Source organism: Typopeltis vanoorti, chromosome 1 (genome assembly GCF_054136105.1).
Source record: "Typopeltis vanoorti isolate ZY-2024b chromosome 1, IOZ_Tvanoo_1.0, whole genome shotgun sequence".
NCBI lineage: Eukaryota > Metazoa > Arthropoda > Arachnida > Uropygi > Thelyphonidae > Typopeltis > Typopeltis vanoorti.
This window is the reverse complement of record NC_143549.1, coordinates 8,890,089-8,916,744: the sequence shown is the minus strand read 5'-3', so window position 1 is coordinate 8,916,744 and position 26,656 is coordinate 8,890,089. Positions and strand designations below refer to the sequence as shown.

The 26,656-nt window shown below is 35.8% G+C and overlaps 1 protein-coding gene across 3 annotated transcripts in view; it reads left to right on the top strand.

The window, feature by feature from the left end:
* Positions 1-26,656, top strand: part of LOC150109768 (integrin beta-PS-like) — a 392,096-nt gene that overhangs the window by 161,319 nt on the left and 204,121 nt on the right. For all 3 annotated transcript variants that reach the window (XM_090396604.1, XM_090396612.1, XM_090396593.1), the window contains exons 7-8: positions 3,759-3,855; positions 10,745-10,835. In XM_090396604.1, coding sequence (XP_090252730.1) covers positions 3,759-3,855; positions 10,745-10,835 — 188 coding nt within the window. The remainder of the gene's footprint in view (positions 1-3,758; positions 3,856-10,744; positions 10,836-26,656) is intronic.

Below are 26,656 nucleotides of genomic sequence, written 5' to 3'. Positions count from 1 at the left end.
TCCCAAATCTTAGGAAGTTTAATGCAACCATATTTGTTAAGATTTGGTTGATTCCTGAGAGCTGCTACTGATTCTAAGAATAGTCTCTCTTTTCTGAATTTGCTGTGGTGGAGCATGGTGGTTTTTTTATGAGATCCTGTGGGTTGTATCCAAGACATGGTCAGCGAGGCCTGACTGACCATAGTCATGGTTTGCAGATGGATGACTTATGTTCCTCCAGGTGGATAGTAGCTGATCTGCTTGTCTGTCTAAAGTATGCCAGTTTATAGGAACAGGGTACTTTATAGACTCCAGGCACTGAGAGAGGAGGGAGCTGATCTTTTGGAGAGCGGATAAGGGTAGCAAGTTTGCAGTGGGGCTTAAATGCTGTGTGTAGGTTGTACTTTTTTAAAATCTTGGCTATTTTTTCGGATGTGCCATGGATGTAGGATATGGTGACGGCATTTCTAAACTCTTTCTGAAGAGAAGACCGGGAAATGGGGGAGGACCTGATTATTTTTTTAATACTGTGATCGCTGTTGCCATTGGAGAGGAAAGTGTTGTGTATGTGGTCAAGCTCAGTTGTAAGGGCAGTTCCACTGGAACAAAGATTGTGTGCTCTCTTGGTAAGAGTTTTAATAATGCCATATTGTTGATCAGGGTGGTGGGAGAGTTTGTGAATGTATCTGCCTGTGTGCATGGGTTTTCTATATACAGTGATGGAAAGTGTGCCTTTGGGAAGGCATGTAACTAAGATGTCTAGGAAGGGTAAACAATTGTTCTTTTCCATTGTAAACTGGATTGTTGGATGTAGGCTGTTGAGGTGACTGAGGAAGGAGTCTAATGTTTCTTGTCCGTGAGGCCAAATAGAGAACACATCATCTACATATCTTAGCCAGATAGAAGGCTTGAGAGGAGCTGAGTCTAGGCTTGTTTTTCAACATCTTCCATATAAAAATTGGCAAGGAGGGGTGAGAGGGAGGAACCCATGGCAGTTCCCTCTATCTGCTTCTAGATTTTGTTCTTCCAAGAAAAATAACCAGAATTGATGGCAAAGGAAAAGAGATCTGAGATGTCAGAAGGAAAACGTTTTTTATGAATGTTAAAAATATTGGTAAACAAGGAGATGTCCAACCTTGGGCAGACAGGCAGATCAGCTACTATCTGCCTGGAGGTTGTTTCTGCAACCACGACCATGTCTTGGATACAATCCACAGGATCTCATGGAAAAAACCACCATGCTCATTCAAAACCACCAGCAAATTCAAAAAAGAGAGACTATTCTTAGAATCAGCAGCAGCTCTCAGGAATCAACCAAATCTTAACAAATATGGTTGCATTAAGCTTCCTAAGATTTTGGAAATGCTTATCACCAGAGGTCCCACTTTACATTCCAGGCCACCTACAGCCGTCCTTAGAGAGCGCTCCACCTAGATAGGACTTTAGTGTCACCCACGTGGTTGGGCTTAGCATTGTGTGTTATTTGTATATATGTTACATTAGTTTTTTGTAATCCGTGAAGATGTCTCAATGACTGAGACCAAATATAGGAAGTATTAAATTCTGTTTTAATCCTTTCTGAGTGCTGTATACAATCCATTAAGCCTCCAACATGATGTCCTCACAGCACTTAAGCTTCTACACATGGATCTTGAACTCTGATGATGATATTGAGTTGGATGTGTTTCAGGATTCGTTCCAGTAGCTGACTTTTCACTGTTTGCCCTGGTTCACTGGCAAAAACAACTGGTGCCTTGTTTAACTGGGCGACGCCCCAGTCGGCATGAAATTCTGTCAATGTTGTACCATAGTTTTACATTGTGGTTTAAGCCAATAAGAATACAGTTTGGTTGGCTAGGTACCAAATTGCTAGCCCATCCTCATTTGTTCATTATCCAGGTAGATACCTGACAGGGTGAACCACAAAAAAGTGAGGATTGGACATTAGGTTAGAAGCCCTGGTCGGTTTTCTGCATTCCTTTAAAGGTCTCATGTGGCGGTCTCTTCTCGGTTATACATCTTTAATCCTTATGCAACCCAGCTAGAAATTAATATTAATAAAAAAATTTTAAAACTATTTTTGATGTTTACATAAAATGAGAATTCCCCAAACTTTTGAAAAGTCATTCATATTTAAAACTGATTCTATGGAGATGACGAGCTTCATCCCACTGGGTACTGTTTTTAGTTTCAGTACTATTCTATGCCTGACCAGATTTTTGTGGTTTCATGTATTCAATGTAATACTGATGCTCACTAATTATTTTTTACGCAGAACAGCCTATCTGTCCTGTTCATGATGATTAACAATGGAAGGAAAGTGGTATTAAGCATGATATCAAAATTATATATGTTAATCTCAGCACTTACTTTATGCAGATGATTTATACTAAAATAAATCCAAAAATAGATAAATTCATAAATTCTATACTGAAATAAATCCCGTACAAGTCTGTAACATACCCTGACTAAATTGAATAAGTGTTGTAATCAGTGCCAGCAAAGGTTGGTCGATTGGTAGAGCCTCTCCTACTAATGGCTCACACAAAATGTTAAGCAAGTTTAAGCGTGGCTAGTAGTTGGAAGGGATTCAATCGTTCGATGCTGTTGGCACACTTTCCCTCGATGAGTCTTTGGACTCCCTGGAGGTGTCACATAATAATAATAATTTGGTATGAAAATCAGCAATAAAAACACAAAGACATTGAAAATAGGCAGAAGCAATGAAAAGATTAACTTTATCCTGAATGGGGAACCTATAGAACATGTAAAAGCAATTCAAGCATTTAGGCACAATTTTTAGTGAAGATACAGTTAAAAGTGCCTTAGAAGAGTGTAATATAAAATCTGATAATACTGCAGTTTTTGACAGGTGAAAGATTAATTTGGAAAAAAATTATCGATAGGAAGTTAGTAATGATATAACTTTTTAATGTAGTATACTATCTTAATATCCTATCCATCTCCTGAAGGTGTGTGTGTGTGTGTATCAGGAATTTGATGATGATGACATAAGAAACCTATCAGTATCATTACTTGACTTCATTCTGTGTAGATTCCTCATCCTTGGTAGAAAAGTCCCGTAATATAGAAGATTAAATGTGATTGCAGCATTTTCATTTGAAAAACCAATGATCTGAACTGTTTAAGTTCAATTTGGTCATCTGTCTTGGAGCTGTTGAGTAGTGAAGAATATGACTTGACTAGCCAATTCATGGCCATATTATAATGCATGATGCAAATGGCAAAACATGTACTATACATGTAATAGTAGCTGGTCTTTTGGAACTAGGAATTTTGATCTTATTTGAGTATAGTTTCTTACTTGAATGTGTATGGCTACTTATTTTTATGTGATTCTTTCTTTCATTGAAATGTTTTTATATGATGTTATTGTCCTACAGTTAATCTTAAAACTATAGGACTCAATCATTAAAATATATGATCTGATTAAATATGTGATATTCATCTGTTGAAGAGATTATTGTGCATCATGGAATATGTTTTAATAGTTACAGTGATAACTCAATTATCCAGCCTTCAATTGAGGAGAGAGAGAGAGAGAGAGACAATTATGCATTGAATGGTTTAGTATAGATACTACCGTGTAATTGTCCCATCATTTATCCAACTTGCAAATCCTTCGAAGTATTGGTTGGATAACTGAGGATTTATTGGGTTTTATTGACTTAATTTTTTTAATTTATACTTACATCTTTAAAAATATTTTATGGAACAGAAATGTGTAACTTTAAAATATTTTTATACTTATTTTTCAGCTGACAGTATAAAAAACATCACCAAAAATTTTAGACTTGGCTTTGGATCCTTCATTGACAAAGTAGTTATGCCTTATGCTGATATGGTTCCTGAAAGGTAATCTAAGAAAAAGAGAAGGAAGTATTTACAATTAAGATGCTTTATTCATGAGGAAAATGTTGCTCTTTCTGATTATTACTAATTACTAATATTAAATATTGAATCACCATATGATAGGAAGAAGGGAGATAGAGGGGATATTTATGTTTGCATTTGAAGAATAGTTTGAGAAGAGATGGCACTAAAAAAAAATTACAGAGAATTGGTTAGATCAAAATATAATCCCTACTTGGGAAGGGGGGGAAATGAACATATTAAGTATAGATCTAGTTTTAGATCTCTGTTTAACAAATCAGCTAAGACCGTTTATTCCATTATAGGGAGTAGGCAGTTCAGTCTCACCAGTAGCCAATTAGAGATAGCTGGCCCAAGACTATCACTAATTATAAGAGGCAACCAATAAAGGCACTGGCAAAGAAGTGCTGCCATCTCTTGGTACCTAACCCTAACAGGATATGTTATTGTCTGAAACACTGTGGGTTTTATGAGTGATTTTATGGAATTAAAAACCTGAGTTTCTGGGAGAAAAACCCCGCTTACCCATGCCAGAGATCAACAAACTCAGGAACTCGTCAAAGAAAGGCCTAGAAAAAGTTCCTCTAGTTAGTGACTAGACTAGAACCTAAATTTAGTTTTTTTTGTATTGTACTACTATGACATAAAAGCACAAAGATTAAATGCCACTTCCACTGAGCTACACAGGCCTATTTAACAAATCATGTTGTAATACTGAAAGTAACTGTTTTTTTTTTTATTATTATTATTATTGACTGTAATAGTACAATATATAAATTTCAAAATAGTTTCACCACGAAAATATGTAGCTTTATTAGGATAAACACAAAATATAAATGTAAGGTTAGCAAACTGTAAAAAGGTAAGAAATTGACTTGTGCCACCTACAATATTCCCTGTTGAAATTCATATCGTACCAATTCTGACAAACTTTGCCTGTTAATTTATTGGTTATCTGTTGCTAATCCTATATTTATATCTACACATTTTTGGTGGTGAAACTAGTTGTTGGATAGTTTTTTTTGTATTGTACTACTATGACATAAAAAAGCCCAGTTGTTTTCAGTATTGAATTCCTTCCTGCCTTCCAAAAATCGTAGTGTAAATTATTTTATACCATGATCTTCCAGAATTTCGCAAAGCATTTGACAGAATACTCTTATAACAGCTACTATTATAAGTTGAGTTTGATAGGAATGGAGGAGAATATTTTGATGCCCTATTTAAACAGCTGTATGTTGTAATCTTGGACAACACTGGTGGGAGAAGAGAGATAGAGGGATGAAAAGGGAAAAGAAAGTAGAGTAATAGGTTTGGAATTGGATTAAGTACCTGTGGTTGACCAGCTGCTGATATATTTATTTGCGTACTTAGACTTAGCATTAATTATATATAATGTTTGAGAGTTTAATGACTTATCACAGCAAAGTGTGAAAGAAACAAATATCTTCTTATTTTACTCCTGCTGTTGCAGAATTTGTAAGATTAAAGTAATCATACTAAATCATGAAGGCACACAATGTAAAATTGAATAAGAATGTAAAATATATGAGCTAGTGTCTTGATGACGTTGCCTGATAAGGTTCAACCACCCTCCACGCAAAGAAACCATTCCTCACTCTCTTGCGCACAGCCTCCTTTCGTAACTTTCAGGGATGGCCCCTTGTCATCGCTCCTTCCTGCTGTTCCACCAAGTTAAAGAACTTTCCAATGTCTACCCTGTAACTGCCTCTCAACAGTTTAAAACTCTTGATCATATCACCTCTTCTTCTATCCTGCAGTCCACATTCCCTCAGTCGATCCTCATAACTCATATTGTAGAGTCCTGAAACCATCTTTGTTATCTGCCTCTGTACCCTTTCCACAGTCAGTTTATCCTCTTCAAATCCTGGGGACCAAATCTGAAAACAATAGTCTAAGTGTAGTGTGATCAGAGTCTTATACAACGGAATGATAACCCTTTTATCTCTGCAGGTCAGCGTCCTTCTTAGTATTGCAGCAATCCTCTGAGTTACCCTCACCACCTTTGCAATATGCTCCCTGAATTTCAGTCATCACCCCCCCAGATCTCTTGTCTCCCCTACTCCTCCAGTACAGCTCCTCCAATCGAGTATGCATCCTCCCGTTGATGGATCCCAAACCTCAAGACTTTACATATTGCTGCATTGAACCGACACTCCCTATTCATTTGCCCATCTGTCTAGTTTATTCAAATCCTCTTGCAGGGCTGCCACATCTGCACTATTACTGATAACCCTTCCCATCTTCACATCATCTGCAAACAACTGAGTGTCCCCTTGTAATCCATTGACAATATCATTGATATAAAAAATTGAATAATACAGGTCCCAGTACTGAGCCCTGTGGAGCTCCACTTGTAACCTTCTGCTTCCTTGATATTGCCCCACCATACACAACTCTCTGATACCTATCAGCAGCCAATCCTGAATCCAATTGACTAACCTGACATTTAAACCTGTGTGCTGCAACTTAAATATCAGCTTATCATGTGGCACCCTGTCAAACACCTTTGTAAAATCCAAAAAAATGGCAGTATATGCCTTTCCCTCATCAACTTCTCTTGTCACCTTATTATAAAATGCAATCATATTTCTAAAGCAAGAGCGCCCCTTAACAAATCCATGTTGATTCTCACTGATAACATTACCCTCATCTGCCCAATGCTGTTATATAGTCCCTCACGAATTTCTCCAGGACCTTAACAACTACTGATGACACACAAACAGGCCTATAATTAAGACACTTCCAGTCTACTACACCCTTATGCAGCAGCACTATCTTACCTTCCTTCCATTCCCTGGGTACCTTTCCCGCAGACAGACTTTTATTGAAAAGCCAGGTCAACAGAGCTGTCAGTTCTTTAGCACATTCTTGCAAAACCCGTGGTGAAATACCATCCAGTCCAGCAGGTTTATTGGTATCCAGAGTACTCAGTATTTGGAACACATTCTCCTCTTGTGCCTCTAAACCCTGAACCTTCCCTATCTCTCTAGTATTAAAACCTCTTCCAGCATGAAATACTCCAATAAAGTGCCCATTGAACAACTCCACTATGTCTTCTGCATCAGTCACTCTATTCCCATTTTTATCCCACAATCGTTTCTCGCCTACTGGCCACATAGCTAAAAAATTCCCTAGTTTTGTTGGTAAATTTGGTAGAAGACACGAATCCATAACTTGTGTATTATGGAAGTCTAATATCTGATACAGCTAAGTGAAGAGATGAATACCAAAACTGTATAATTATGAATTAATAGAAAAAAATTAGACTAACAGATCATGTGCTTGACATCCTTCATGGTCTACTACCTTAAAAAGAGATTGCTTTAAAAGTGAAAGATTATTCTGTAAGTTAGCATATGCTAAGTTCATAAAGTTAGCATATCCACAACTTCTTTACCTCCTTTGGACCTATGAAACCAAATCTATACATATGTTGGAATGAGGATTTTCGTTCTGTTCAGGATTCAATCCCTATATCAAAGTTTGTCAGTGTGCAAATATTTTGTATGAGAAAAGAAAACAGCTTATCAGTAAGTGGCTGGAGATAAAAACTCCATCTTTACTCGCAGCCCACACTAAAGCCCATAGCACTTCGAGTACGTTATTAAATGGATTAAATCTGGTTTTGGCTTTTACTTTTAAAGGTATTTCTCCTGTTCAGCAGTTGCCTTATAATTCCCTTTCTCCTCTATAAATAGTCATTCCAGGAACCTTCTTTCAAACCTCTAACTCGCATTACCTCTAATCCTCCTCCACATAAGCCGAGTCCATCCTCTCATCTTCCTGTTGGTGATCAATTCATCACTTGCTTGGGCCATCTCTCCTGTGGCATCTTGAACATGTCAAAATAAAAAATCAGTTAATGCCTTTTATTCCCATATAGGAAATAGGCAAGACCATTTTGGTCCTATCTAGCTTTTTGGAGACTGATTGGGTGGTTCACTTTCCACCAGTAGCCGATCAAAGATATCTGGCCCAAGACTATCACTAATTATAACCAGTAGCCGATGAAGAAACTGGCAAACAAGTGCTAACATCTCTTGGTACTTAACCCTAACAATACATGTTATTGTGTGGATTCTGTGGTTGATTTTCTCAAGTTTATGGAATGAAAAACCCAAGTTTCTGGAAGAAAAAAACTTGGTTGTCCATGCCAGAAATTGACTGAAAAAAGGCTTAGGAAAAAGTTCTTCCAGTTGGTGATGAGACTTGAACTTAAGTATATCTTCGGATGGCCTAGTGTAGAGGATGGAAACACTACTTCTACTGAGCAACACTGGCCTCTGAACATGAATATAGCCATACACTGTAAAGAGCAATGTTCCAGACAGTCCATCACATTTTGTTGCAAATTCAATCTCTTCATGATGGTCTCATTTCAAACTCTTTGAAGGTGAGATATATGCAAACTTTGTCATAAGCCACCCATCTCTATAGCTCTTATATGACTATTCTGTTTCACATTCAATTTCTGTCCTTTTCCTCCATACATCAAAACATTCTCTACTATCATTTGGAGTATCATCTTCTTGGTTTCCTTCTGAATGTCTTGATTTCATAACACACCATTCAGTTATTTAATTGCATTACAGGTTGACACGATCATCTATATCTTTCTCACATGTTCCTGACTTAAAAATAATGGATCCTAAGTATCTGAAATGAACTACTGCCTTGGCTTTACTGACTAGAAAATCCAAATCTCTTTCTTCTTCACCAACCACCCAATATTTTCTCTTAGTAAAATTTTCTTTTATATCTCCCATGCTATAAACATCAACTAGTGAATGAATGACATTGTTTATAATGTCAGTTTCCATAGTCCTACTTGAAAATTCCCATGCGCTAGCACTGCATCAAGGTAAATCTTAATCCTTGTCTCATCCCTTTAGATGTTACAAACTCAGCTGATACTAGTCTCCTGCAGAGTAGCTTAATAGCTGCTCTACACACTTTCTATATATTCTCTTAATCAAATTCATTTTTCTCATTGAACCCCAAAGTCTGCTAATGGGAACTGAATCATAAGCCTTTTCAAAGTCCACAAAAATCAGGCATGCTTCCTGCACTTTGGCAATTCTTTTTTTGTACAATCTATGGATGAAAATATTATCAATCCAAGATTTTCCAGCAGTAAAGCCAGCCTGTTCATCTGACACACTAAAGACACTAATCTTCTCTAATAACCTTGCAGTTATAATTTTGCTTAACTTGCTCATGGAAGCCATCACATTGATACCTCTGTAATTTGAAAAAACGTTTTTTCAAATTCTCTGTCAGAAGGTCCTGACTCATCCAGGCTGCCATAGGTATTGGCCTCACTGGATATGATCTGTGGTTTGATGTTCTCATCTGCATGATGGTCTTCCTTGCCTTATAACTGACCTATTATATCCTAATGAGTGATTAATCTCAGAACAATTTGTTGATCTGCTATACTCATCATTCTTCCAAAATGCAGAACCTTTTCTTAGCCACCTCCCCTTCCAAATTCACTATATATGTCTGCTTTCTTTTGGCAACTCCAACTATAATTTTATCCATGTCTTCTTTTTTTTTAGATCACCTTTCTCCCAGCCAATATCAGCCTCATATTCTGTGTCACTATAATGGTGTTAATTGGAATAACCTCCTGGATTTCTGCCTTTTCCTACAGTCAGATTACCGTTGCCACTTCCCTGATTCAAAAACTTGTTCTGAACTAATAATAGAAATGAAGGGCTTTCATCCCCCCCCCATCTTCTTTGTAAGCCCTGGTTCTATATTTAAAAAAGGTGCTTCTGTTGTCCTTGATAAAAATACAGCATATGTTCAGTTGCTTCAAGTCAAAAACTCCAGCTTGTCATTTAGCTTAAGTTGTAGCCTGAAACAAAGGTTAAAAAAAAAATCCAGAAAGCATTTGTGCTACAAGTGTTGTCCTGCTCCTTGAAGATGTCTCAGTGACTGAAACGAAATATTGGAAGCATTAAAATTAGTTTTTAATCCTTTCTTAGTGCCATCAATACTCCATTAAACCTTTAATATGATACTGTTTTCACTCTTTTGATCCAGCCACTGCTTAAAGTGAATAACAGTTTGTACTTGGGTGGAGTTTCTCATTCTCCACTCTACCCCAATGCCCATACGACTATTCAAACCTTGGTTTTTCAACAGATGTCCAGGCCTGGGCTTTTGGGTAGAGTGTGGGAATGAAGGTCTCTATCCCAGTAAGAATTATGGAAAACTGTTATTCAGTTGGAACAGTGTTTCAAATAGTGAAAATGGTAGTCAGCCAAAGGAAAGAAGTCACAGACTATCCATTTAGCACTATTATATTGCAGAGAACCCAAGGTTGAGAGTGGCTTGGTGAAAGACATTGTGCCAGAAAGGAGACTTTGATAAGATTCTAGTCTGAATTACCAAGAGAAGAGCTCTCATCTATAATGCATTTAGAAAAATTGATTAAAAAGAGAGCAAGGATGGTGGAGTATTGAAAAGGATGATTTAATATACTGTGGGCAAGTTGATAAATTTTGGTTGGTGAAGCTATTTTGGTATCAAAAAAACCTATAGTACAAAATGTACTATAGGTTTAAAATAATCTCACCAACGAAAGATTATTTTAAACCTTTAGTACATTTTGTACTATGGGTGGACTAAGGATATTTATTTTTGCCATTTTTTATCCAATTTTAGTTTCCAATTTTCACTAATTTTAAATTAGTGAAATTAAGGAGCTTTAATTAGAATTTTTTTCCCTAAGTATTGCTGATCATTGAAATTATAATATATAATTACTATTGCTTTATTATTCCAATTTGCTTTTAAATAAAATACATTTTTATCTTATTTTTATTTTCACTTACAGACTTGCTAATCCATGTCGGGATGTTGTATGTAGCCGTCCATATGGCTTTCGAAATCATTTATCTTTAGACAAGAATATTACACATTTTACAGTAAGTGATTTTCTGTAATAATAGTGCACAATGTATTTAGGCGTACAAAATAGCATTAGCTTTATCCAATAATCTGCATTTTATCAGATTATGCTTGGAAATCAATTTTGTGATAGCTGATTTGAAGAATTGTTAGATTAACAGGTTATCATTGGGGCAGTGTTTCACAATTGTTGCACTGCCTGCGGGAACTTGCTTTACAGTACATATGCCTCATCTGTGTTGGGTAGGTGCATTTTCACGAAGTTTATATGGCATGTTAGTTGCAATTTTTTTGGTAGAATTTTATTTGTCAAGTTAGCATTTCTAAACTGTCTTAATGGTATAGAAAATCTCAAATGCAGTTCAAACTGATTTCAAGATGCATGTGTGTGTGTGCATCTTCATTTGCTTTACATAAATCATATCCTTTCTGCACCAAAAGACTGCATTATAAAAAAACGAATGTTACCATTCATTTCAGAGTTAAGTGTCTGGAAAGAGCCATTAGGATGGATGCGGACTGTGTGTGTGTGTGTGTGTAAGGCACCCACGAAGCAAATGAATATGTGAATGAACGAAAAATGTGGAATCTAGTCTTTTAGGCAATAATATCAATATCAAAGGGGTAGTCAGTTCAGAATGTAAACGTGGTTGGGAGCCTAAGGGGGATGCTACACTTTCTATATATTAATGTTAGAAGCATCAGGAATAATAGGGAAGGATTTAAAGTCATAGGCATAGTAAGACTTGGCTAACAGCAGAAGACATAGTTACAAGGATAGAATGTGATGAATTTACTATTTTCAAGGAGGATAGAGTAGACAGGACAGGGGTGGGGTACTGCTGATGATAGCAGATGAATTGCAGCCAACAAGATTAGTAGTCATTTGGGCAGATGACAGTTCTTTTGAGTCAGTCTGGTGTGAGATCTAGTCAAGTATTACAAAATATAAAATTGGTTACTGCTATAGATAAGGGATGATGCAGAAGGCATGCATTAGCAGATGAGTGCAAGTTGAGTAATTATTGTGGGACCTCAACTTCAAAGTCAGATTGGAAGGATGAAAGATCACATGGCAAGAAGGAAATGGAATTTATACACATACTGACACGTAATTACTTGAAGCAGAATGTGACAGAGGGAACGAACTTGTTATAGGATCATGACTAAGGCTACATTGCCACCAATTTGGGAAAGTGATCATGTGATCTTGACTTTGAAGTTAGCAAAACGTGGAAATTCCAGTAAAGAAGGGATATATGTACTCTAAGGCAGGTAATTATGATACACTTAGGGTGCAGTTTGAAGCAGTACTGTGGCATAAAGATTTGCATGGGAAAGATGTTCACAGTGCATGGGAAGTGGTCATGGGATATCTGAAGGAAGCAATATCACACTGTATACCCAAGGTCAAGAGGATAAATCGGGTGGGAATTAGATAGATGAATAATGTCATTAAGCATGAGCTACAAAAAAAAAAAAAAAAAAAGAAAGAAAATAGCCATAAAAATTAATAAAAAAAAAAAAGAAAATGTTGTGGAGAGTATATAAGGAGAAAAATGACTTAAATTTGTAAATGAGTAAATTTGACTTAATTGCCTTAGTATCACCACCTCTGGGTCTGGCTCCCACTGACGAGACCTCAATAAAGGTCAAAACCTGTCTGGGTAGTGGCCTTTCCCTTAATGCATAGCATTATACATGTCTGCAAGGAGATGTGCTTTACATTATGGGAGATACTAAGACAAGGAGTGATGAGAGCTTAGTCCATGTGCATATGCTTTAACACAAGTTGCCTCAGTCCTGAAGATGCTTCAGGCACAAACTTTGTTTGCTCACACTTGGATAAAGGATTATATAAGATAATATATAGTCAAACAGCAAAAAGAAATTGCATAGAGCTTTTTTCATTATGTGGTAAGTAGGAGGAAGAATGACTATTGAAGAATAACTTTAACGAGTGCAGATGGTAAAGAGGTAACAGAAGCAAATGAAATTGTTGAACTACTGAGTGATCATTTTGCAAGGGTATATCATTCAAGTGATGATATTGTTATGATGAGGTGACAAGGACTGATGTGAGGACAGAGGTTGATGAATTGGAGGTACTTAGGATATTGCAGAATTTGAATGCGAATACAGCTGTAGGATCGGATGGGATATCAGCTTGCATTTTAAGAGAATGTGCAGAGGAACTCGCAGTGCCTTTGACTAGGTTGTTTATGAGCGTTGTTTGAAAAGTTTGTTAAAAAAATAAAATAAACGCATTTTTTCGCAAAAAAATCCCTCTTATTTCTCAATATAGTCTCCATCGAGGTCTACACGTTTGGTCCAGTGAGTTTCCAATTTTTTCATCCCATCTAAGAAGTAGGATTTGTCAAATTGTGCAAAATAGTCATTAATAGTCTTGATGACATCCTTGTTCGAAGAAAATTTTTTCTCACAGAGCCAAATTTTTAAGTTTGAGAAGAAGTCACATGGGGCCAAGTCTGGAGAATACAGTGGACGTGGAACCAATTCGAACCTCAGTTTGTGCAATTTTGCCATTGCAATGGCCGATGTGTGGGATGGTGCATTGTCTTGATGAAAGAGCAATTTTTTTTTGTGTGTGCACCAGTCTTGGCCATTTTTTCTTCAGTTCTTCTTTTAAATGGTCCAACAATGATGCATAATAGACTCCTGTTATTGTCTTACCCTTTTCCAAATAGTCTATCATGATAATTCCTTGGGAATCCCAAAAAACAGTGACCATCACCTTCCCAGCTGACAAAATGGTCGTCTTCGCTTTTTTCATGCTCTTTCGCCAGGCATTGTCCACTGTTTTGACTGCTGGTTGGACTCCGGTGTGTAGTGGTGGACCAAGTTTCATCTACAGTCACAAATCGATGCAAAAAATCCTCCAAATTGCGATTAAACATCTAAACACTGTGTTGAAATGTGCATGCTTTTTTTTATTGACAGTCAAAAATTTTGGCACCCATCACGCACACAGTTTTATCATGTGCAATTTTTTTGTGCAGGATATTATACACCCATTCAGTTGAGATGCCTGCAATCTTAGCAATCTCACGCACTTTCACTCTGCGGTCTTCCTTAACAATACCATGGATTTTGTCAATCATTTCCTTTGTAGTGACCTCAGTCAGGCATCTGGAGTGTGCTTCATCTTTGATGGACTTATGACCACGTTTAAACTCATTTATCCAAAATTAAATAGTTTTTAATGCTGGTGCAGAGTCTTGACGAACTGCATCTAACTCGGCTTTGATCTGCGTGGTCATCCACTTCTTCAAATAAAAGTGTTTTATCACTGCATGAAACTCTTTTTCTCCATTTTTATGAAAAATGTGAACACAGTCATTTTAAATGTTTGCTAAATGAGAACTACGCATTGCTTGTGGCTAAAATTTGGCCAGGGATCATGAAAAAGACTATATGTGCCGACACTGGTATGAATGAAAGAATTGTGTCGTCATCTATTAGAAATTTACCAAACTTTTCAAACAACCCTCATAATTTAAATCTCAGCTCTGGCAAAGTCTCAAGAGAGTGTAAGGAAGGCAAAATAATTCCTATGTATAAAGGTGGATCTAAGTCTGTCTTTGCAAATTATAGACCAATCAGTATTTCAGGAGTGGTACAAGACACTACAGTTATATGGTGTAAATGGGACATTACACCAACTATACATAGTCTTTTCTTGAGTTGTAAATCATCAATTAGAATTGAAGGTGGTAGAGAAAGATGGTTTGAGCTAAAATTAGATGTGCGACTAGGGTGTACATTATCTCCACTCTTATTCAACATCTATATGGATTACATTATGAAGGAAAGCAGTATTAAACCTGATATCAAATTTGGATGTTAATCTTATCTCTTTACTTTATGCAGATGATGTTATACTCCTAAATTAATCCAGTACAAGTCCATAAGATTCTCTGACTAAATTGAATAACTGTTGTAATAAATTTGATATGAAAATTAGCAATACAAAAACAATGAAAATAGGCAGAAACATTGAAAATCTTAACTGTATTCTTGATCGTGAACTTATAGAGCTAGTAAAACATTTCAGCTATTTAGGCACAGTATTTAGTGAAAATGGTAAATTAAATATGGAAATAAACAACAGAATTAGTAAATCTAGTATGGTAGGAAGTCAGCTCAATAAAGTTATGTGGAATAGGAAAGAAATTAGTCAAAACACTAAATTATCTGTATACAAAACGGTGTTCAAACAAATTTTAACTTACAGATCCAAGAGCTGGGTTAAAATTAAAACAATTGATCAAAGACCAGAGACTGCAGATATGAGAGTTCTGAGAAAGTTTTGGGGCATCAATGGCAATATCATATTAAAAACGAGGATATTAGGAAAGAATTTCTGCAACTGTTAGCATTCAGGAATGTGTTAGTAGAGCTAATCTCAGGTGGTATGGTCACTTGAACAGAATCGGAGAGGAAAGATTAGCAAAACAATTGTTCTTTGTCAGGTTGGCAGGAAGAAGACCAAGATGTAGATGGGTTGATACAGTAAAAAGTGTCTTAAAATACAGAAATATAAGATCTGATAATAATGGAATCTTGACAGATAACAGATTAATTTGGAGGAAAATTGTTGATCAGAAGTTAGTAATGGTCTAACTTTTTCATGTGGTACTATCATTATTATCCTGTACACCCCTGAAGATTCACATCAGGGATTTGATGATGATGAGCTAATTGCATATTGTCAGTCATCATGGCAGGAAGCACTGGTGATCTTAATGATTTTAAGCCTGAAATCAATCATTGGTAGTCTGGTCACTGTAGAAACAGAAGAAAAGTTGTTCTTGCTATGCTCCACAGATGTTACAGTCATCTCACACATTCTTATTTAATGAGGGCTGATGATTCAGTTATGTGGGAAAAATGCAACACACACTTCTTACCATTTGTCATATTTTAGTGGAGTGCCAGCACTTCAGAAGAGAGGAATGAAATTTTTGCCTGTCTAGCCAAGCCATATACACTTAGGGAGATGTTATCAAATTCAGACAAATTCATATAATGTTTTTAATTTTTTACAGAGAATTAATTTATACAAGCACATTTGATTATAGATTTTATTCATATGTAAATAATGCATTGCTTAACTTAATTTTTGTACATGCATATTATTTAACTCTATTTATTATACCTCATATATTGCTGCAACCTTCACTATGGCACAGTTATGACCTTTGCTTTCTTTGCACCAATAAACTATAAACCAACTAACTTACCCATTATTGCCAGTTCAAGAACTTGTACACAAAAACATTGAAACCTTAAGACTGGAAAATTGGGCCACTTTCCTTTTCTCCTAAAGCCGATACCAAGAAGTTAAAAAGGAATTTCTTCATCTATCAAAAAAGCATGGAGGCTTTGGGCTCCCAGTGTTAAAATTCTGCTATTTAAGCAGTGCAGTTTGAAAAAGCTGTGAAACGTTGCAGACCACCTGTGATACTACCAGGATTTTCAGTTCCCCATAATTTGAAGTAAATGATTGTAAAGATCCAAAAGCTGAGTTTGCTCCTGAATACTACAGCATTCTGTGCTTAACTCTAAGTTTGCTACAACATTCTTTCCATTAATAAAAGGAAAACTTGGTATAAAGAAATCTTTAACCTCTTTTGCCGTGAACTTCCACAGTTGGGTACTAACAATAACACTTTGTTTCATAACTTACTGAAATTCCAAGGATACCCTAACAGGAGGGATCTTGCTGGGAGAATTGTATATTGTTGGATCGTACTTCCTTGTTTTCGATCTGCCATCTTGTTTCAACTCTGTTCTTAAACAAGTAATAAGTTGCTGGTTGATTACTAATTTAAATATAGAGAAATTTATATTTTTAGACTGTGCCACTCTATATCTAGATTAGTCTAATGAAATGTAGTGAAACCAAACATCAACTAATTTTAAATCAGTAATATTTCTTACGTAGACCGAGTTTGTCTCTTAATTTGAAGCTCCCGCTAGGTCCGATAATTTCATGAATGGGAATGGTGCAGTAAAAGAGATTCAGGCAAACACAATTTTTAAAATCATCAAAACAAAACATTTAATTCTGGGTAATATATTATACATATAAACTCAATTCTGAGAACAAGATAATATAAATGTTTTAGCTTAACTGGTCATAACATCTTACAAATTCAGTCTATGGGCATTCTGCTATCAGATTTATAGCTTTCACAATATTAAAATAACTTTTAATAGAGTTTGATATCACAAAATCTCTTAGTAAGAAATTTTACTATTATCACACAGTCAGTAAAGTCTCAATACATTAATGGTGGCTTCTGCTTCATGAGTATACACTTTCGTACTCATTACTCCAGCTAATTTCAGCAAAAAACGTTATAGTTAATGTGGGGAGTAAGAGGAGGAATTACACATATATATCTCTGCAATGAAGTAATATAAAATTGGACAGTTCTTACCGGATAAATCCTTTGCTCATGGTATTCACTGAGGCACACTTAAAACTTTAGTTAACTATCACACTGGCGCTACACATTTCAAAAGTAATCTTCTTTAAAATAACTTAATCATTAATCTCTGCACATCACAAATGTAGACACACTTACACTAGAAAATTCACTTGTTCCTCATTTACTACTTTGCAATAAAATCAGCTTTTCACTAATCTTCCTTAAAAGCGCTGGAATTCGTCATAACCTTAGAATCCTTATCAATATTCTGAGTTGCCAATTTACATCCCGATCCTTCGTAATCTAATTACAGCACTTAATTCCTATTACTACAGCCTCTTACTTTACTCCGTGCTGCTAAATAGCTATCTCCTCATCTCTTCTTAATATAATTACAACACTTAATTCCCGTTACTACAGCCTCTTACTTTACTCAGTGTTGCTAATAAGCTATCTCCTCATCTCTTCTTAATCTAATTACAGCACCTAATTCCTATTACTACAGCCTCTTACTTTACTCCGTGCTGCCATAAATGCTTCCTGCCTCTCCGCACTGTCGTGAGTGCTTCCCCCCCCCCCCACCCTCTCTCTCTTCACCGCACTATCGTGAATCTTTTTGGTCTACTGATCTCCTGTATACGCTCGCTTTTCGCTTATATACCTACACTTTCTTTCCCGCCTAAAACTTGTTCTCACAGTCTAGCTCATATCAATTCCATCTCACTTTGAATACCATAGCTCACGCGCTGACTATTTCTAGCCCGTCTCCATAATAACAAACAAAATAAAATAAAAACAGAAATATTGCATTACATTATACCTTTACATACAGTAATGAAAATTAATATAAAAAAAAATATTATAGTTACTTAAATTTACCTTCACCTTCATTCACAATAACAAAAAAAAACCATATATTACAGTTCACATGAGGCTCATAAAGTTAAATACATACAATTTCTTATATCATCATCATCATCATCAAATTCCTGCCATGTACCCTCAAGGGGTGTACAGGATATGACAGTACTACATGAAAAAATTACATCATTACTAACTTCCTATCTACAATTTTCCTCCAAATCAGTCGGTTACTTGTCAAGACTCCAACATTATCAGATCTTATATTTCTATCGTCTAAGGCACTTTGTACCGTATCAATCCACCTATATCTTGGTCTTCCTCTGGGTTGTTTTCCTGCCAACCTGGCAGAGAACACTTGTTTTGCTAATCTTTCCTCTCCCATTCTATTTAAGTGACCATACCATCTGAGATTAGCTCTGCTAACGCATTCCTGGATGCTGACAATGTCAAGTTCTTTCCTAATATCCTCATTTTTAATATGATATTGCCATTGATGCCATCTGTTCACGCCTCTAATCTTTCTCAGGACTCTCATATCTGCGGTCTCTAGTCTTTGGTCAAGTGTTTTACTTCTGACCCAGCTCTCAGATCCATAAGTTAAAATTGGTTTGAACACAGTCTTGTATACAGCTAATTTAGTGTTCCGACTAATTTCTTTCTTATTCCATATGAATTTATTCAATTGACTTCCCACGATACCAGCTTTGCTGATTCTGTTGTCTATTTCTATATTTAGTTTACCATCTTCAGTAAAAATTGTGCCTAAGTAGCTGAAATGTTTTACTTGTTCCACAGGTTCTCCATTCACAACACAGTTGACATTTTCAATGATTCTGCCTATTTTCATTGTCTTTGTCTTTTTATTGCTGACCTTCATACCATATCTATTACAACAGCTATTCAATTTAGTCAGAGAATCTTGCAGACATGTAGCGGATTTATTTAGAAGTATAACATCATCCGCATAAAGCAAAGAGCTGACATTAACATCTCCAATTTTGATATCAGGTTTAATACCACATTCCTTCATAATGTGATCCATATAGATAATGAATAACAGAGGGGATAATGTACATCCTTGTCTCACACCAGATTTAACATTAAACCATCTTCCTGTACTTCCTTCAATTCTAACTGCTGACTCACAACTCAAATAAAGACCAAGTATTGCTTGATATAATGCCCCATTGACACCATATAACTGCAGCGTATTGAATAGCTTCTCTCTTGGCACCTTGTCATATGCCTTTTCCAAATCGACAAAACTTAAATACAGATCTTTGTTATATTCCCATGCTTTCTCGACTATTTGTCGTAAAGTGAAGATCTGATCCTGACAGCCTCTATTTGGCCTGAATCCAGCTTGTTCTTCACCAAGCTTTTCTTCCACAATTCTTCTCAACCGTTTCTCAAGTATACTTGCATAGATCTTGCCAGGAACACTCAGTAGGGAAATACCTCTGTAATTCTCACATTCAGTTTTATTTCCCTTTTTATATATGGGTACTGTGAGAGCTCTACTCCAATCATCGGGAATTCGTCCCTCTGTCCAGGCTTTCTGAACTATGCAGTGCAGCCACTGTAAGACTCTTATACCACCATGCTTCAGCATTTCTGGTCGAATATCATCTACTCCTGCTGCCTTTCCACATTTCAAGCCTTTGATGGCTTTTTCTACTTCAAGTATGGATATGTATTCCTGACTGCATGCCTGGTCAGTGTTTTTTTATCACTGTGCTGTCATCACTGCTTGTTTCATTTAGCAGTTTTTCAAAGTAATTACTCCATACTTCAAGGATATCTTTTTCTCCTGTTTTCATTTCACCTTTATCATCTCTAATTCCTTTTACAGCACTCTTTCCTCCATTCCTAAGCTTCTTCAACAACCTCCAGAATATTTTGCCACCTTCTTGATATTTATTTTCTATATTCTTGCCAAAGTCCTCCCATGACTTTTGTTTAGCCAGTTTTACACACTGTTTAGCTTTCTTACATTTGTCTCTGTATTCTGTAAGAGTAAAAGCTGACTTATTTGCCAGGAACTTTTTTATATTTTTTATAATTTCTTATATTATTGAAGGAATAAAGTAATAAAATAAATGGCATTTACTACAGAATCTTTTCATTATTATGACATATCTTAAAATTATATAATTAATTAATAACTGACAAAATACAGAGCAATTATATGAGTAATACAGTTTTAGCAAGAGACAAACAATAAACAATATTTACAAGTCTTGCTTATGTTATGGAAGATCATGTTGGATTCTGAAAGAAATACCAATAACTTTAATTTCTCTTCATTCAGAATCCAACAGTATGGTCATCTTCCAGTAAATGCCATCAAATGGAGGTACTCAAACATCGGATGTCCAATCTGTAACATCTGTTGCTGATTGGACACAGTAGAACATGCATTCTACAGCTGCCCACTTGCCCTGTGTATTTGGAACAGATTATGTAATGTGCTTGACTTATTTTTTAATGGTATTAATAACACCAAACAAACTATTTTATCATTTTGCCATTATCATGAAATATATTATATAAAACTTGCCAAATTAATTTGCCAAAAATTTGGGAGACTTATCTTAAGAGCAACTCCCATTTAGCTGTAATTTTTTTTTTTAAACTTAGAGGGTGCTAAAATAGAACTTTAGAACTTTTGTCCATTACAGTTGTATTGTTTCACTTACTCACTGTCACATATACATCCTGTGTTATGCTCTGATGATGCTGATTTGAAATTCAGTGGAATATTAGCAGTTAATAAAACATTGTTTTATAAAATAGTTCATTTGGTGTTGTTAATACTGTTAAAAAATAAGTCATGAATAACTGTCAACATCTACACTTATCTGTTAGATAGATTATGTAATGTGTTGAGCATTCCATTTCTTACAACAGAACAGTTTTTTTTCCAGTACCCCTCCCACACACACTTCTTCTTCTATCTTCCATCATCCATGTGGATGATGATGAGGCCGAATGAACTTTTTCCACTTCTGTCTGTCCCAGGAGAGTCCGAACAATTCTGTCCAGTTTGGTGTTGCTTTTTGTGATTTGGTTTTCAGGTCCTCTTTTATTTTGTTTATCCATCTAATTCTGGGTCGTCCTTTGAATCTTTTACCTTCCATCGTTGTATTCACGGCTTTAGATGGTAGTCTTTCTGTTCATTCTGGTCACATGGCCAAACCATCACAGTCTTCTTTCTTGGATTTTGTCTATTATTGTTATTTCTTGTTTTAGTTGTTTCTTATGTCTTCGTTTCTTAGTCGATCCAGCAGAGATACTCCAAGTAATCTTCTTAGCCAACCCATTTCAATAACTAATAATTTTTTCTCTTCAGCCTTTTTGATATTCCAGCATTCACTTCCATAGAGGAATATTGGGAGGACCATTGTTTCATAGATTCTTACTTTTGTTACTTGTTTGATGTCTCTTGACTTCCATATTTTATTAAGTCGTCCAAAAGTTTGGAATGCTTGACTGATTTCGTCTGTTTATATCTTTTATAATTTCACCATTGTACTCAATAACTACTCCAATGTGGGTGAAGTTTTCTACCTGTTCTAGATTCTTACTATCAGTTTCAATTTTCAGATTGGTGCTTCTTTTTCCTATTTGCATAATTTTTATTTTGTCTATATTTATGTTTAATCCAGATTTTATACACTCCTCCTTTATTTTATCAGAAATTCGCTGTAGATTTTCTTCTGTGCTTGTAAATAATGCAATGTCGTCTGCAAATTTTAAATTTGTCACATTTTTCCCATATATTTTGATTCCAGAGTCTTCATTGTTTAAGGCCTTATTGGTTACTTCTTCCAGTGTAAGATTGAACAGGTCTGGTGACAGATTATATCCCTGTCTTACTCCGCTCTCTGTGTGGAACCAGTTGGTTAAGGTGTCCTCCATTTGTACTGCATTTTCAGATTTCTCATACAGATTCTTTATTATTCTTATGGTTTTGTTGGGAATTCCAAATTCTTCCATAGTTTTCCATAGTTCTCTTCTATGGATTGAATCAAATGCCTGACGAAAGTCTATGAAATTTATGTAGCAACTTTGGTTATACTCTAGTGTCTTTTCTATTAGCTGTCTTAAGGTGAATAGTTGATCAATTGTGCTTCGCCCTGGTCTGAAACTGGCTTGTTCTTCCCCTAGTGCCAGTTCTATATATGACTTAATTTGTTTTTAAAGTACTTTCATAAAAACCTTGCTTGGAATACTGAGGAGGCTAATGCCGCTGTAATTATTGCATTCTGTTTTATCTCATTTTTTGTATATAGGAGTTATGACTGATTTGGTCCAATCAGTAGGCACTGCTTCGTTTTTGTAGATCCTTTCAAATAATGTTTTTAACGGTTCCAAAAGTTGTTCCTTTCTTGCTTTTAAGAATTCTGCATGTATTTGATTCAATGCCAGGTGCTTTCCTAGTTTTCAGTTTTTCTATGCTGTGTGCTATTATTTCTTTGGTAAAGATATTTGTTTCCTCTTCCATTTCAGTGGCTGGAATTGTAATATCCTGGGAGCTGTTTTTATTATATAAATCTTTGAAGTATTCTTCCCATCTGGCCATTCTTTTTGTTTTAATTTCAATTAGTTGCTCCTCTTTGTTTTTGATCATTATAATTTTTGTTGTCCGTGTCTTACTAATTTGGTCTATTTGTTTATATAATCTATGAAGGTTATTTTCTTTTCATAGCTTTTCTGTCATTTTGCATTTTTCTTCTAACCAGTTATTCTTGTCTCTTTTAACTAGTTTTCTAATTTCTCTGGTTAATCTATTATATTCATTTCTGTTATAGTTCTGTTTTAGTTTTATGCTTTTCCTTTGATCGCTTAACCTTTTTACTTGATTCGAGATCCAATCCTTTTTACTTCCTCTTTCTGTGTAATCTATTGTTTTTTCTGCCAAATTTAATATTATTTCCTTTAATTTGCACCAATGTTCTTTGATGTATATATTCTGTTTTGATAGTTCCTTCTATTCTCTAGAATATTGTCGTCTTGTAGTTTTTTTACATTCAGTCTCCTTTCGACTCTAAAAGTGCTTCCAGATTTTAACTTTATTCTTAGATTTGCTAATACTAGCTTATAGTCTGATCCACAATCTGCAGAGAAGGATTTGCAGTTTAGGATACTTGATTTCCATCTTTGGTTTACAATAATATAGTCTATCATATTCTTGGTTTGTCTGTCTGGTGATGTCCATTTTCTTTGGAGTTTTGGATGTTTAAATAGAGTGTTGGTTATTGTTAGCCTATTATTTTTGAAATTTAGCAGTCTTTCGCCACGTTCATTGCTTTCTCCATGCCTGAACTTTCCGATTACTCTTGGCCAGGTATCCCAGTCTTTGCCTACTTTTGCGTTTAAGTCTCCCATTACAACTAGGAGATCTTGACTTAATGTCTGCTGTACTGCTTTTTGCAAATCTATATAGAACTCCTCAATGTCTTCTTCTGATGATGTCGAAGTTGGTGAGTATACTTGAATAATAGTTAGTGATCTGATCGGTGTTTTAAATCTTGCTTTAATTATCCTAGGTAAGATAGGATTGTAGGACAATAGAGAGTTTTGAGCCTTTGGTTTTAATACAAGTGTTACTCCTTCTTGGTGTTTGTTGTCCTCCCTGCCTGAAGTTAAGATTTTGTACTGTCCATGGTGGAATTCTCCTTTTCCAGTCCATCTGGTTTCGCAGAATCCAATCACTTCCCATTGGTAGTTGTCTAATTCATGCAGTAGTACAGACACACTTGTCAGCAATCAGCAGAGAATTCTGATTTTTATAATTACTGAATTAAAATACCATTTATGGAAAGAACATGAAAAAAAAAAAAAAACTGCAATTCTTTTCATTCCATTTATTTCTCTTCTTTGAAAAAACCTCCTGTATGGATTTCCCCTATATTCAAGCAACTTGAAAATATACATCATCATCAAAAAATACATTATGTTTTACTTGTTCATACATAGCACTCTTATATCATAGTTTTTGAAACCTCTCGTTTGTGTTATTCTGACCCTGTAGCCAAGTGTTGAATCTTTTCTCCCATATCAATCCTACAAAATTATTTAAGTAACTTAGTGTTTCTACATATCCCCCACTCTTTTTTTTTTTTTTTTTTTTTTTTTATCAACCAATTTTTGCAGTCCATAAACCCTCAATCTGTCTTCATATGGAGTATTCCACAGACCACTCACCATCTTGGTCACTCGCCTCTAGATCCTCTCCACTTCCTTATCCCCAAGAAAACCAGATGACCACACATGAGCACAGTAATTCAGATGTGTTCATATCAAGGCTTTAAGAGAAATGATAACTCTCATATCTCTGCTTATTAGTGTGTTCTTCAATACACACACACACTAAAAGGGTAGTGTGTATTGAGCATTTTGTATTTCAAAATGCATAACTTGACACTTTTCAACATTAAATTCACATCCATTATGTGTTGCACATAATGTCAGCCTATTAAAATCATCCTGAAAACTGTCTACATCACCTTGAATAACTACCCAGCTTTGCATATAACTGGATATCTCTCTCTCTCTCCAAATTATTTCCTACATTGTTTATTTACAAATTAAACGGCAGTGATTCAAGCAAAGAGCCTTGCAGTACACCACTAGTCACTTGCCTTCTTGTGGATTCTGTTCCTCCATATGCTATTTTTTGGTATTTGGTATCCATCAGCCACCCTTTTATCCATATCACCAGTTCCCTATCGAGCAGCATCATTGTGTAGCCATTCCTTTTATTCAACTCAGTTGTCACTCTGTTATAACAAATTAGTACATTACTAAGGCATGATCATTCTGCCCCTCATAGAGTATCATATTCTTATCCATCCATTTCTGAATTCTCTTTTTGACTAACTTTTCCAGTACTGCAAAAGTAATTCCCTTGCATAAAAAAGAATCTAAGTTTGTGGTAGCAAATTATAGACCAATAAGTATCTCAAGAGTAGTGGTTTACCACCATACCTTTATGCAAAGGAATTATTTTGCTCTCTTTCCACTCTCTTGGGACTTTGCCAGAGCTCAGACTTAAATTAAACAGTTAGTCAAAGGCATTGCCACTTCCCCTGCACATTCTCTTAAAATGCAAGCCAATATCACATCCAATCACACAGCTTTTCACCCTCTGTCCAAAAAGAAACTGAACTTTTCGAAAATAGAAGAAACTAGTGGCGCTACCTGTTGTATCTTTTTGTTGTTGAAAGTGGCAACCTTCCTTAGCGTTGTGTCAACTGTTTATGACATTTGTTTCATTAGAAGCCGAGTTATAGCACCAAGAGTTGACAGTGTGTTTTGACGAACTGTCAGAAAATGAGTTTCCAACAGAGAGCTACGATTGACTTTTGTGTTAAACTTGGTAAAAGTTTTACCAAAATGCTTCAAAAAGCATATGGTGATGAATGCTTATCCCCTACTCAAGTTTACGAGTGATTTCAAAGTGGTCGTGAGACGCTTGAGGAGAACGAAAAGCCGGGCTGTCCAAAAACTGGAACAAGTTACCATCCAAAAAGTGCATGATTTCATCAAAGAAAACCCAGAATCGTCCATGAGATTAATTGAAGATGAATCGGAGATTCCAAAATCAACTGTGCACAACATTTTGCCTGAGAGTTTGGACCTTCATAAATTGAATTTGCGATTTGTTCCCCACAAGCTGACTGACAACCAAAAAATGTATCAAATTGAACACTGCAAGGACCTCATTAAAACCGCTCATAAGGACTCAAACTTCCTTGAAACGATTGTTACTGGTGATGAAACGTGGTGTTTTGAGTATGAGCCCGAAACAAAGCGCCAGAGTTCTGAGTGGAGACCCCCAGAAGAGGGGCATCCAAAAAAAAGTCATTTGAAAAGTCAAAAGTAAAGACAATGCTGATTTGTTTCTACGATTCCAAGGGCGAATCCACAAAGAATCATTCCGCCTGGCCAAGTAGTCAATGGTGAATTTTAACTCAAAGTTTTCAAACGATTGATAGCGAGAATTCGTCATGTATGGCATGAATATCATGACGACTGACCGTTCATCAGAACCCACTTGGCACTATAACTCAGCTGCTTCTAATGAAACAAATGTCATAAACAGTTGATACAACACTAATGAAGGTTGCCACTTTCGACAACAAAAAGATACAACAGGTGGCGCCACTAGTTTCTTCTATTTTTGAAAAGTTCGGTTTCTTTTTGATCAGATGGTGTATTTGGATTTAGATTCTTGCATTATCCAAAGTACTTCTAGTTCATCAACCTCTGGTCTCACATCAGTCCATATCACCTCTGTCATAACAATATCCTCAGTTTGATGATATCCCCTTGCAAAATGATCACTCAGTATCTGTAGTTTTATATGCTTCCATTACCTCTCTATATCATTTGCACTCATTAACGTTATCCTTCCATAGTCATTCCTCCTCATTCTTGCCACATAACAACTCTTTGGGATTTCCTTTTGCCTGCTCAACTAATTTCTTCTTATAATCTGATTTTGCATT